Source organism: Platalea leucorodia, assembly GCF_965183815.1.
Source record: "Platalea leucorodia genome assembly, chromosome: 1".
Taxonomy (NCBI): Eukaryota; Metazoa; Chordata; class Aves; order Pelecaniformes; family Threskiornithidae; genus Platalea; species Platalea leucorodia.
This window is the reverse complement of record NC_138823.1, coordinates 71,981,525-71,995,639: the sequence shown is the minus strand read 5'-3', so window position 1 is coordinate 71,995,639 and position 14,115 is coordinate 71,981,525. Positions and strand designations below refer to the sequence as shown.

The 14,115-nt window shown below is 39.6% G+C and overlaps 1 protein-coding gene across 1 annotated transcript in view; it reads right to left on the bottom strand.

Annotated features, from left to right (window-relative positions):
- The window catches only part of MOCOS (molybdenum cofactor sulfurase), a gene marked incomplete at both ends in the record, with an annotated part of 226,319 nt that overhangs the window by 22,132 nt on the left and 190,072 nt on the right, over window positions 1-14,115 (bottom strand). The window contains 2 exons of the mRNA XM_082310662.1: window positions 3,291-3,453; window positions 11,176-11,622. Of these exons, the coding sequence (XP_082166788.1) occupies window positions 3,291-3,453; window positions 11,176-11,622 (610 nt within the window). The remainder of the gene's footprint in view (window positions 1-3,290; window positions 3,454-11,175; window positions 11,623-14,115) is intronic.

The window sequence follows — 14,115 nt, the reverse complement described above, 5'->3', positions numbered from 1 at the left end:
GGAAGCACATGCCTGCAGGAGGAGAGAGAACAGACTCATTATGTTTTAAAAGTGGCACAGATAAAGTCTTCACCATAATCTAACACTGTAAGAGAAAAATGTTCTTTAAGAATGCCACATAATTCAGCTATGTGGGATTCACCCCACTGGGCTTTAGGCACTTACCAGAGGCACCTAGTCCAGCAACATGGCTGCCTTAGGCTCTCTCTATTGGAGAGAGAGACCTCCAGACAGCAAAGCACGCTCTAGATGGAGATCACTGCCACAGCCTGCTCTCACAATGAGAAAAGCACAGATGACAGCAGAGAAACTGGTAGAGAAAGCAGAGTGGTTACAGCAGAGGAGCAGGAGGAAGGCAGCTAGCTTGACTGCAGTTGTCACCTGGTCAGCTGGGAGCTGCTGGGTTTTCACGTTCAGCAGAGCAAGAGGTGCCATAAAGGTGCAGCTCAAAGGTTTTGCCTCTCTTTTTTTTCACCGCTGTCACCTGCCTCACCCACTCCTCACCACCAGAAATGTCCCCATCAGGCTGAGGAGAACAGAGGAACCACATAGGGAGTGTGAGGGCAGGGCGAGGAGGGGGGGAGTTGGAGGAAACGAAACTCCTCTTGGAAAGACGCATGGTACTGTAGCTGATGAAAGGCAGTTCGAGTGGGAGGCAACCAGTGGGAGAAAGAAACTCACAAAGCAACAAAGCTCGAAGAGACCTGGAGGTGGCTGCAGTCAGCAGGCTAAGTGCTACAAATCTGAAATACCATTAGCCACAGACGTAGGCCAGTGAAGGCTCTGAGCTGCACAACAGCCAGCCTGGCTCATCAGAGGGCTACTGCTCCTCACTGCACTGATTGCTGCTCCAGCTACACCCGTGGTGTTCAGCTTCAGGTCCTACATTAGCAACAAACTACTGACAGGCTGGAGAGAGTGCTGACAAAAGCAACAGTGATTAACATGGGATTTTCAAGGAAAGAGTCAGCTTATTAAATCAAATTTGTCTGCCATGAAATGATTTAAGTGGGAGATATAACAATGACCCACGTATGTGAAGGGATGAAAGAAAAAATTAAAAATTTAACACCAACAAAAAAACCATGCATTTAGACTGCAGGTAAGAGGGAAGAAAACAGAATAAATATTGGAACAACTTCCTACACATTTATCTGCTCAGTCTTACCCTGTCTGTTTGTATGTGTCCCATCAGTGTACTATCTTATGAGCAGTAACCTCTGGAATAGTCTCCCAAGGAAATGAGAGCCATTATCTCATTGGCAAGCATTAAAAAAATACCACAGGTTGCAAGTACACTACGAGAGTGAAAAATAGCAGGATTATTATAAAAAGAAGGTCCAGACCACCTTACAGGCTAAGATTATTGGTATCTAGAGTCATTATACAGAGAGTAAAATGACTCCACTCTTACATACTGGCTGTACCAAAGCAGGCTATAAATAAATGCCAACTATGTTTCTGTTAGAACACACTGGAGATCTGATAAATCACTTTGGGGTGGAAAAGTGATCCATAGACTTGGTCAATCAGTTCTGGATGGAAATGGTTCTCACTTTCATAGGCAGGTAGGTGAATGACAATGAAAACTCCAAAAATGACACAAAGTAAAATGTAGGATTTAAAGGTGAATTTCAGCCTGGCGCTAACTATGGCAAGAGACTGGAAATCTCAGTGAGAAATGGGTTCCTTGACTGTCATTTTTGTCTAAGAAAACTTCTTCCTGACTCTCTGAAGTCTGTCAGTGCAGTATTATTGACAGACAAACATACTAATGGATATGCACTTGTCTGAACAATGTGGTACTAGCAAGAAAAAAAATTAAGAACATACCTAGAAGAGCAGAATGAAGCAATCAAAAGGCCCAACAGAGCTGAACCTCTGAAAATGTGAAGGATAAATGCAGAAGGTTTGAACAAGACTTCACATTGTGTCTGCATGCAAGAGGCACCGTTAGAAAGGAAGAGAGATGGAAAGGAATTGAATTTCTAGAAATAATTAGTTCTGAAGCACTTGGTAATGTAAAAGTTGTGAGAGAAGGCTGTCTATGCAACTGTACTACAAAAATTTGAGGTGCAAGGTGCTCCACATAGAATTGACATGAATTAACAATACCTTTCCAAAGAAAGATTACAAAGGGAAGAGTGGAAAATAGCAGCGTTTGTGCCAATGAGGCAGTCTGGAATCTCTAAGAAGAGACTAGATTGTGTTTGGGATCTGAAATACACACAAAATCACACAAGACTAGTGGAAGTACCCAAATGTACATTTGACAAACCTATTCCAGACAAAAGAAATCAACTGGTCAGACTTAATTTTATGGAGAGTGCTCAGACAGTTGGAGAGGACAACAACTGCAATGTACAAACAGAAAGGAGACTATAATTACAGATCCACTCATATGGATTTCTGATAAAGGGTGAAAAATCTGAATATAGGTTCCCTTGTTTTGCTCTAGCTGCTGTAATATTATATATTATTAACAGTTAAGACACACAGGCTGAGTAAATGTTAGACCCCAGGGAAATGATGAACACCATTTGGACACATTGAAACTTGGCATTAATAATGACTTCTGTGGAATACAAAGCTGTTCCAGTGTTCAGTGCTAACAGCCCTGTTAGCAAAATAAGTAACTTGCACCCCAAGTAGCAAAGGGCTTTCTGTAATACTTTCCTTAAGGTTTTTTCTTTTTTTTCCCCTCGGCAGAGAATAAAAAGGGTTTTGATGAATCCAGAGAAGCCCAAACACCACGAAATATTTGCCTGCTAGTGCAAGTATTTAACTGAGCTAAATAATGTGTGCTCCTTATTTTCATTCATATTCATTTCCGCTGAAGACTCTACCCCTCTAGTCCCACCGCTGGAAGGAGGAAGAGAGCTATAAAATGGGAAGGTCTTTGGCCAGGGTGTTTGGTGTTAAACTCCTATTCCTCTACCTTTGCAGCAATAACAGTCCCTTCGGGCTGATGGACTTCATGATGTGGAGAGAGACACTAGTCAGTAAATTCCCACATCTGTCATTTTATTACTCCTTCCTGGAGCATCCACTTTATGATTGCACATAGGGAGTCACTGTCTACTCTCTGCCCGTCCCAACAAGAAGCCAGGAAACTACCCAGGGATGTATATTACAGCCTAGGCTTTCTTTGCCCACAGCTGGTAGTGGAATTTGTCCCTGAAGTCAGTAAGCATACACAGCATTCAGTAGTTTGGTGGGTGCGTGCAGGTGTCTCTGTCTAGAAGTTTGACATGAATAATGAAGGGGAGAAAAGGATATTGGTTACTAACCTTCCGCCTGGATGACCATAACCTTTTTCTTCAGATCAATTGAGGGGTTTACAAGACACAACCTTGGCTCCTGCTTCTGAGTCATGCAGACCCCATTCTGGTTTACAACCATCCAGTTACGGTCATACAGCAAACCCTGGTTTCCCACTGGCCATTCTGTAACCTGGAAAAGCATCAGGAGGGGATACAAAGGTTTAGAAAATGTTAGCTGCATTAACAGATTCATGCCGAAAAGAAAAGAGAGGGAAAAGAAACCATTAATGAAATACTTTAAAATCAGGAAAACTTGTGTGAGCCAATGTCAGCTTTTAATAAGAGAAACCTTAATTGCAAATCAAAGATATCACTGCACAAAGCTGACAAAACAAAATGGAGTTACTATAATTTGTTATATATTAGCATACACTTTGATTTAACAGAACTATGAGAATAAACAACCTCTGAAACCCTCTGAAAAATGCTTTCAGTTTTAGACTCATCCATTTTCAGGACCTTTCCTCCCAACAATTTTCTTTTAATTTACAAAGCATGGACATTTCATGGAGTTGTATGAATTAAGGCAAAACCAAATAAACAAAAAGCAAGAAAAATGTGAAATTCAAAATTCTGAAAAAACTTCCATATTTTTCATCAAACTGGAACCACTTTATCAATGAACCCATCTGAGAAAACCTCCACCACTGAGGTTTCTGGTTTAGCTGGGAGCATAATAGTTTCTCCAGATCCCCTTACAACAAAACACATTGTCTTCCTTGCTATCTGTTCTTCCATTGCTTCTATAACACTCCTTACATTCAATAGCCTATACAAGCATATTGTCCTTGCTTTCATGTACATTTTTCTGGTGAAAAGAACATCTGTTACTGATGCTACACAGATGGTAATCTTGAAATCCAAAAAGAGAGCAATTTTAGTAATGCCTTTGGGTGATATTAATAACTGCTTTCTCCTTCAGAATGTTAAAATATTAATACCATTCTTTTAACATAAAGCTGGGCATTTAAACATATTGCTTCAACTCATGTATGCTTTCTAGTCACAGTTGAGTTTGGAGAAAAGTTAACTACAGCTGAACTTTGTTGAATTCTTGTAGAGAAGCTTAGCACAGCTCACATGAATTAACTGGCAAAAGACTTTAGCAAAAAGTATTGAGAAAAAAATATTGTCAGGCACAGCCTGATGCTCTGAAGAAAAGCATGTCTGGAAGCACTGGTTAGATTAATTAAAAATCACATTTTTGTTTAGCATGTGCTCTGTCCAAAACCCTGCAGGACCACAATATCCCATTCTTATAAACTTTTCCAGGTTTTATAGGAGCCTGTAGCAGTACCTTCACACTGATGGCCTGACTAGAGAAAGCTAAGGGCAGGCACCCTGAAACTGAAAACCTAAAGCATTAAAGCTGAACTCTAAATTTGGCCACAGCGTTATGAACTGTATTGAATACCAAAAAATACATGGAAAAATTTTAAAGATAAGAAATGTATTTTATCAACCTACTTGATTCATAATATTCTTTGGCAGTTTTTTAAGGGAGCGTGGATGAAAAATTCAGTCAAAAATGGAAACTTTAGGTCTGACAGTGTTATCTGAAACCACGTTGTCCAAGCGCCTCAAACCGTCAGCACCTAAATAATGTGAACCTTTGCTCTGTCTTTTTAGGAGAGGAATCATAGTCCAAATACTGCAATATCAGCTGAAGAACAGACTTTTGTCCTTGCTGGAAATTATTCTTTGGAGAGGCCAGTATTTTTTTGTTATCCTGTATAATTAAATTACAAAATGCGTTCGAACAGCTGGTGATCATCTGAGAGCTGCAAGAATTTCCTGCTAACAAATCTCCGTTCCAAAACAGAATATCACTAATTGGTAATACATCCTCCTATGGATCCAGCAGATCTTTACAGGATTTGCAAGACATAATGAGCAGAATAAATTAAAAGAGCAGAAAAATAGAAAAAGAGCATGAAGACAATGATTCCTAGCTCCCTATTGTAACATTCAGTTGTTTTGGTTCCACTTCAGGACAGCAATCTTACTCAGGAAATAGCTTAAGTGTTTGCTTACCCTTCACTGAAGGTAAGAGGTTTTATGAGCAAAACAAAACATCTCTTTACTCAGAGCTTCAGCTAATTGTTACATGCTGATAGACATTGTGGGGAAAGCTCAGCTGACTCGGTAGCAGATTCTTGGGAATAATCCACACCTTCCATTCAAAATACCCCTGGTTGGTCCAAAATACTCCACTCTGAGATGCAGCACATGACTGCAGGTCTTCAGCCCATTTTTCCCCTTCCTCTGGGTATTTGCCATTGTAACAAAAGAATCACACATACATGTGCCCAGCAGTGAGTCCCTGTCCCCTCATGGATGTCCCCTGTACACTATCAAGTGCCTTACTTCCTCTCCCCTTTTCAATTTACTGTATTGCGTATGTTGGTAGGACCCCAATAAATGAAGTTGCAACAACAAAATAACTGTGTTCCCTGCCTTGGACAGAGAGTCACAGATGATTGTGAAACAGTCAGAGCTGGTTTGTTGCTAATACTGATAGTGGAGATGAGCATGGAAGAACATATACACTTCTGTTCTTTGTACTTAGGCATGCCACCTGTGCAGACCATCTCCTGCCATTATTTCAAAGAGGCTGAAGGGATTGTTAAATGATTGCAAGCAACTGAATTAGAGCAGTTCAAGCAAGTTCTTCTGGCTCTGGTTTCATTTGAGACATGAGAGCAGTGGTTCAATTTGGCTCCCTTGGATTACATCTTGAGATGCCTGTCCAAGGCTAGATGAAATGACACAGGCTGCAAAGATGATCCACCTCCCAGTGGACCAGCAGCAGGAGGTCAGTCAGGGCACTCAAATGTCACTAAACATCTATATTCAGGCAACCAATACAACAAAGCAAAGCAACCAATGAAGCTTACTGTGAAGTAAAATAAAAAAGGTTAGTGTACACTGCAGTAAGCAATACTGTATTGCATAGCTTCTCACTTGACTCCCTGAAGCTGTCTGGCCATTTCTGACTACTGAGACAAACTGGAATCATAGAATCATAGAATCATAGAATCGTCAAGGTGGGAAAAGGCCCTTAGGATCATCAAGTCCAACCGTTAACCTAGCACTGCCAAGTCCACCACTAAACCATGTCCTCAAGCACCACGTCTACCCATCTTTTAAACACCTCCAGGGATGGAGACTCAACCACTTCCCTGGGCAGCCTGGTCCAATGCCTGACCACCCTTTCAGTGAAGAAGTTTTTCCTAATATCTAACCTAAACTTCCCCTGGCGCAGCTTGAGGCCATTTCCTCTCGTCCTATCGCTTGTTACTTGGGAGAAGAGACCAACTCCCACCTCGCTACAACCTCCTTTCAGGTAGTTGTAGAGAGCAATAAGGTCTCCCCTCAGCCTCCTCTTCTCCAAAATAAACAACCCCAGCTCCCTCAGCCACTCCTCATAAGACTTGTGCTCTAGACCCTTCACCAGCTTCGTTGCCCTTCTTTGGACACGCTCCAGCACCTCGATGTCCTTCTTGTAGTGAGGGGCCCAAAACTGAACACAGCACTCGAGATGCGGCCTCACCAGTGCCGAGTACAGGGGCACTATCACCTCCCTGGTCCTGCTGGCCACACTACTCCTGATACAAGCCAGGATGCCATTGGCCTTCTTGGCCACCTGAGCACACTGTGGGAGGGGGAGGACAGAAAGAAGTCATGGACACCATGATTTTGCTGATAGATGCTAGCATACACCTTCATTCCCAGCATGGCAGGTGGGCTAATCATCCAACATAAGGTCTTCTCTACCTGTCATAAGTAAGGATCATTACATAGTACAGCCAATACATGGTTTTATCCTATCATCTGCTTTAGTCCATTTTTCTTCTTGTGATGTAAAAAGATTCATTACAAAAACATGTTTTTGTTTTTTTCAGAATTTTATTTAAAACTTTTGGGGCTGCATTTTTCCATCGTTCACAGTAATGTCAGCATGAAGGCTAACACAATTTTCAAACACATTAAAGGAATCACTGAATAGGTTTTAAATTATGCAAGTTTAAAAATGTTAGTGGTCTTACATATAATTTATCCACTGATCACTAGGAATTTGCATTGTATTTTAAATTAAAAGCTAATTTGTCTTCTGTGTTGAGATGCAATTTTTATACTCTGAAATCTACTGCACGAATAATAAAGTTATTAATCTTTAAAGTCCTAACCCTTTTCACTGGGGACACTGCATTATGTAATTATGCAAAATTCATCGACATGAGAGATGTTAATGTTTAAAAATGCATGTTTAAAACACATTTTTATGTTGGAAAAGAAGAAAAAAAGTGATCTGGGATAGAGGTTACTCCTCTTCTCTGCTTCTCCCCATTTAATAAAAAAAATTGTAGGGAAAAGAAAGCACATTTAAGAAGTTGAGTTAGAATATTCTGCCCTCTGCTTCCTGTGCTGCGTGTACAAACCCCACGGAACAACACTGAACAGAGACCGTCCCGTAGACAGAAACACTTTATAAAATGCACATGCTGTAGGAACTAACCGACCTGCAGTGAGCTGATCTTCATGCCAAGCTTCATCCTCCCAGCTGCCAAAGCACCCTGCACTCTCATTTTCTCTGGAGGTCAAGCACCTCCCATACTAAAACACTTAGAATAGAGCAGAGAAATCAGAGTTCAGGAGAGGAGGAGATTATGTGACTCCAAAGAGGAGATTGAACAGCTGTGAGTTTGTACTCATATCCTCATTGAGTTTGTCCTCCCTCCGCTAATCAAGTCATATATCCTGCAACCAGTAAGTCAGCAGGCAGACTTCACTGGCAGATGGGCTGGGTCCTGCACACACAGCTGAAATTTTCCACTGCACATATTTTAGGCAAACACAAGTGATCATGTACTTACAATAAAGCCCATTTACTATACATGCTAAAGGTCTGACCTACCATACCAGCTGGAGGCCTGCACTTGAACTTACAAATTGATGAGATTCTGATCTCAAATATCCATGTACAGGATGAGTGAATTTACTGCTGCCCAATATTTAAACCACTTTCACCTCTCCACAATGACTAGCTTAGAGCTACCTTATAACTGATAAAAAAGGAGATCAAATTTTTAATTGGGAAAATATTTTTCTAACTTTCCAACAACTACAAAGCATCTAAAGGTATTTTAGATTTAAAACATGAAACTGAATTTCATTTCTTGGCTTCTAACTGAAGACCAAGGAAACTACAAGCTACGTGATTATTACTTCAGAATTTTATGAGTTTACAAAAGTAAGGAGATAATATAATGTTAAGTGTGAGGTCTGTATGACAAAGACCACTAAGAGACTTGCAAAGGAATACTATTCTACGAGATTCAATCTTTTCATGATAAAGCTAGACATGCTGGTATAATCAATATTTTAAAAGGCAAAATGATTTTCAAGATTTGATTCCATTTAATTGTGGTAAGGTTTCTCTAGCATGCCTTGCTTCAAACTCCAGTGCCCTGTGGCATGGGTTATTTTCCCCTTTCAAGGTGATACAGGCTGAAGTTGCAGTAATGACATACATAGATTTGTGGAGGGTGATGTACTCTGCCGACAATGAGATTGACAGATCTTTCGCAGGTTGGTTATAAATGTATGACAGGTCTAGAAGGGTCACTCAGACCTTTGGGAACAAAAAACCTGAAGAATGCCTGGTGGACAGGAAGAAGATCATGAAAGCAAACACATTTTCTTTGGGGAGTTACTTCAATATTGAAAATAATGAAAGTCAATCAATCTTTTGGCTTCATCTCCTGGCCGGCTCTCCTTATGCATTGAAAGCCCCTTTTCATTGTATTTATTAGGTCAACTTCTACTGTTCTTTCACATGTACTCATGTACCTTCTATGACCTAAGTGGAAATGAACAAAAAATGCTCTTTGAGAAGTAGAAGGAGAAGAATTAAATGCTATTGATAGTGAACCTTCCGTCCCTTCCAATACCATATACTAAAGCCAGTATATATTTAATTGTATATTACTGTTTGGCAATACAGGCTCTGACAGTGCTTAGCTTACTGGGTTTTAATGCAGCTGAGACTTTATTATCAAAAAATATCAAACCAGAATACACTAGACTTCAAAAATTATTGTAGGCATGCAAAACTAAACCTCATAATATAGTTGCAATTTTAATATCTGTATTTTTAAACTATTCAAATCAGCTAGTGCTAGCTGTGCAATCCAAGTTGCCTTGGATTCCTCCTGTAGTCCATGGAAAGAGACAGAAATATCCAGGAAAAATTAATTTTTCCTACTGCAGATGCCCATTTTACAGTAAAATGAATTAGCAGGTATCCATCTCTCACTGCTTACAGAATAATATCTAACTTTGGAGGGGTAAGTAAGTTGAAGTAAGATGAACCCTGCTTTCACGCTGGGCCCATTAACACATGCCTGGCACAAGAAGTATGCATGAGGAATAGGGATTTTCCACATCAATATAAAATTGCAGTTCTGTCTGCCAGGGAGTACCAGGTTTGTATGAATTTATCACTTACTTAGAGTCATTTCCCCTCACAGAGCTTGAAGAGAAGAAACCTGGCTCAGCTTGTGGGGAAACATAAGCTGTCTTTCATGCCAAGGTACATCTTACCTGCTCCTGGGCACAATCACTTCAAAGCCTTCCTAGCACTGAATGTTGTGGTATGTATCTCACAACAACAGCCTGCACGTTAAAAATAGAATTTAACCCCAAAGGGGCCCTAATACTTCTACAACATATTTCAGCATCTTCTGTAGTGGGCTTCTGTAATACAGCTATAATAACTGCAACACTAAACAAAGGTTAAAACATTTTCACATGAAATGTGGGATTACTTTGATTTTCTAAACAGTTTGATTTAGTGGGAGGTTAAAAAGGTGTGGAAATTGGTTGTTCAGGTCTCATTTAATGCTCAAAATTGTGCCTCTGAATTAAAGACATCATAAGCCAAACCAAATTTAAAAATATAGATGTTTTGTTGATCATTTAACTGTCTTTGCTTTAATTCTCCAGCCTCTTTTTGCATTGAGAAAAAATATAATAAATCATGACTAAATCAGTCGAGAAGCCATATTTTAAATGCAGGTGATTTGTGACTGGATTTGACCCCAATTTTCATTCAGATGTGAGACGGTGACCTACACCAGCAAGTTTTCATAGGGAAAGTTATACTGATATTGACATTCATTAAATCACTTCCCAGTATGGTACTAAGCAGAGTCACATTCTAGGTCATGTGTGGGCCATACACCTATTTCATCATGCATTATTTAAAAAAAAAAGTCACAGCTAAGGTGACGATATTATTAACTTGGTAAAAAAGCAATTAAAATCTTCAAAGAGTGAACTTTCAAATAGTGCAGCAACACTTAAATGTCATATTTCTGTTGCAAATGTATTTTTAATGATAACATTTCTTTGTAATGTAAATCAGTCTCCTCTCAATTATAACATGTTAATCAAGTTATTTCTCAGTTGCTGCCTACCCATCAACACCTACAAGTCCATCACATGTCATTCTGTAAAAGCATACTAATTACTTGATTATATTTTAGTCAAGTTTTGCAAATCCAACTATTTTCTTCAAGACTGCATATTATTTGCAGATTTGTCTGTTGGAGGGGAAGGCAGACCAGAAGACACATTTGCATCCTGCAACTTCAACCTAATTGAAAATCCTTCAAAGTACCTTAGCATGCAGGACTTGATCCTAGAAACTGGAGAAAAGGAAAAATGGGTACCCACATACTGCTTCCTAATATCTCATGCACATGCTATTCCTGGTTGACATGTCTGAGAGCGGTAAGGAAAAACACAAGGTTGAGATGAATATTTTAAAATGATTCAAGGCATATACCTCAAATGCAGAGCAGGATTTGATTGGGTAGAGGTAAATGTTGGTGACAGTGATGGGCTTGCCACCTCTTCTACATGTTGGTACTGTAGTCTCAGAAACAGCTGCCCTTATGCTTTCTGCCTCAGCCTCCGGTGGCTGCCAGTTGACAGTCGTCTTTGTTGCAGACGAGTTATTCCTGAGTTCTCTGTCCAAGATGTGTGGTATTGGAGACAATTTATCTGCATTGTTAAAGGCAGGGTGGTCATCTGGGACAGACTCCTTTGTCAGCTTTGTAACAGAGGACTGGAAGGGAATCTCAGTGTCCAACTTGGAGAGTCTGGTGGCTATGATGAATTTCAAAAAAGTCTGTGCATCTTCAAAAGAAGACATGTAGCCAAAGGATATTCTCACAGAACCGGTGGGACGTCCATCAACTAGGTCTATATCATCTCCACAGACATGGCCAGCCTAGTTTGAAATAGGAAGAAAACCAGAGAGCTATTTATGACAAACTTTGCTTTATTTTCCTCTAATCTTGCATAGTTACTAATAAGTCTGTTAATTCTAACCTGAAAAACTGTTTTCAAAAATACAAAGTTAACTCATGAATACAAAGAGAAAATGGAGAAAAAAATCCCAACTATCTTATTACTTACTCAAGCTGGGAAGAAGATAATTTTGAGATGCTTGCCCTATGCTACCCTAAGGCAAGAGAGACTTCTCAAAAACATGTCAAGAATCAGAAAGTTTGTATGTCCAAGGATGGCCTGTTAGCTAGGGCAGTTTCCAGGTATATTCCAGTCCCATCTGCATAGTTCACTGGGATTTAAACTGGGATATTACATTCAGATAAGTGAACAAACCACAAGACTGCAGTCTCTTTCTGGGGCAGTTTTCTTGATATTTGCTGTCAGAACAGTTCCATTTTATACTATCAGTGGCTAATTCATGGCTTGTGTTAAACAGGCCGATGGATAGCTATACAGCTGAGAACTGGTCTGGGATATCAGCAAAGCAGAGACTTGAATCTAGAGCTCCAACATCCAAAGTGACTTCCCTCGTCATTGGGATATGCAGTAAATCTGTCTTGCTGATCCAGTCAACACATTGCTTTCAGGGTGAAAGGAACTAGCCTTCCCCCTAACATTTCCTCCTTTGAAGAACACAGGTTGCCACTCATGAAAAATATTTGTTGAAAAATGCTTCAGATGATAGATACCCTAATAGTAATGTCCACATACCAGATACCCCTCCATTTGATATGTCTTTCATACAAAACTCTCCCTTAGAGCAGAAGTTCCTCCTTCAGTGGGTCAGTGGATGCTGCCACTTGCCTCCAGTGAGATAAGCTAGAGACCCCCTTTGTCCATCCATCTAACAGTATCTCACCAATGGACACCAGATTTAGTCCTAAGTCAGCATCCTCATTCCTGTAAGTGCAGCAGCTGTTGTTTTTTTGTTGTTTTTTTTTTTTTTTTTCTCAGAATTTCATTTATTTACGCATTTCTGTTACATAAAAATGGAAGAGTGATTAGATTATTTACATGAAGGCTTTTTTAAGCAAGAAATGTCACAGTTCAGTGAACACAGATGCCATTTATGCAAAGAGAAAATAAAAAAAACCAAACCTCTATGTCAAAGCATGCAATACAGTAGTAAATATTTTAATGCAGTGTGATGTAGTTTTTATCCTTGACAATAGAGCAGAAGCAACATTTGCAAAATTAGGTTGCATCTGTTAATATACGTGTAACCCTTCTGCCAAGTATTGATTAACTGACTGAAGAGAGAGGTTCCTGCTGTGCAAATAAGTAAACAAGTTCCTACCTAACATCCTAAGAAAACTAACCACACTTCTCCAGGGACCCTTGAGGACAGAAAGTCCTTCCTCACAGGCATTTTATACATGGAAATTTTAATCAGGGAATGAAGAATACAGTCAGCACCCTGGGAAAAGGTGAAACCGAAGTATATGTGCAAATAATGTGATAAAAGATGCCTTCCCCTACACAGTAATGTTGTCAATAACTCATCCCGATCCTTCTCAAAGGACTGATGAGAATGTCCCAAAATAGTGACTGCTTGACTGTACCACCATATCATACCACTTTTGGCAGATTAAGTGTCTCTTTATAAGTTTGGGGTTGTCCTGTCCCCATTTAAATGTTCAGCTTTATTAACATGATACAGACCTATAAGAGGCCAGCCACTCCTGAGCAAAATCCTCCTTATATAAAGAGATGCAAGAGCATTGCAGCTGGTCATTTGGCATTTTGCACTTCAGCAGAAGGGTAGACCTTTTTTTCCTTTCTCAGAGTATCTTGGGGAATCTGCTCCCCCTCGAAAATTCAAGCAGCACTCACCTGCTCTTAGACAGGTTATGCATGAGGAGACTATGGACATGGAGCTTTCCATGGTAAATCACAGCACCATTTTGCCAAGGAAGGTAATAAAGAGCTCTCCCCCTTTAAAAACTTGTGCTAGCAATCTTGCATATAAATGTGTTTGCAAAAGTTATCATCTAAATGTCTCTGTGAAATTATAAGTGAGCTATTATATCAATACAGCCATTATAATTTTTTTACCTGTTGAAGAATACCATTAATAAAATTTTGGATTGTTCTGTATTAATTTACTCTAATTTCAAACTCTGACAAATATGCAGACATGACGCCTCCCCCACTTCATTGTAATACATCCTGCTACACATCTTTTAATGACAATTTATGGAAAATATTAGTCATCTAGAAAACAGTCTTTACATTCATGTTCTAACAATCTAACATACCAGTAATTTAGGTAGACGTCATCTAAATTTACTTCACTCTCTGAGATTCACTATGTATTCTCATTTATTGTTTCTTGTCGAATTTGTGTGTGTCTTTTAAACTGTAACATCCAACAGCAATAGGTCTATAATACTTGAACATTATTAAGTACAATTAAGGATACTTAAGGAAC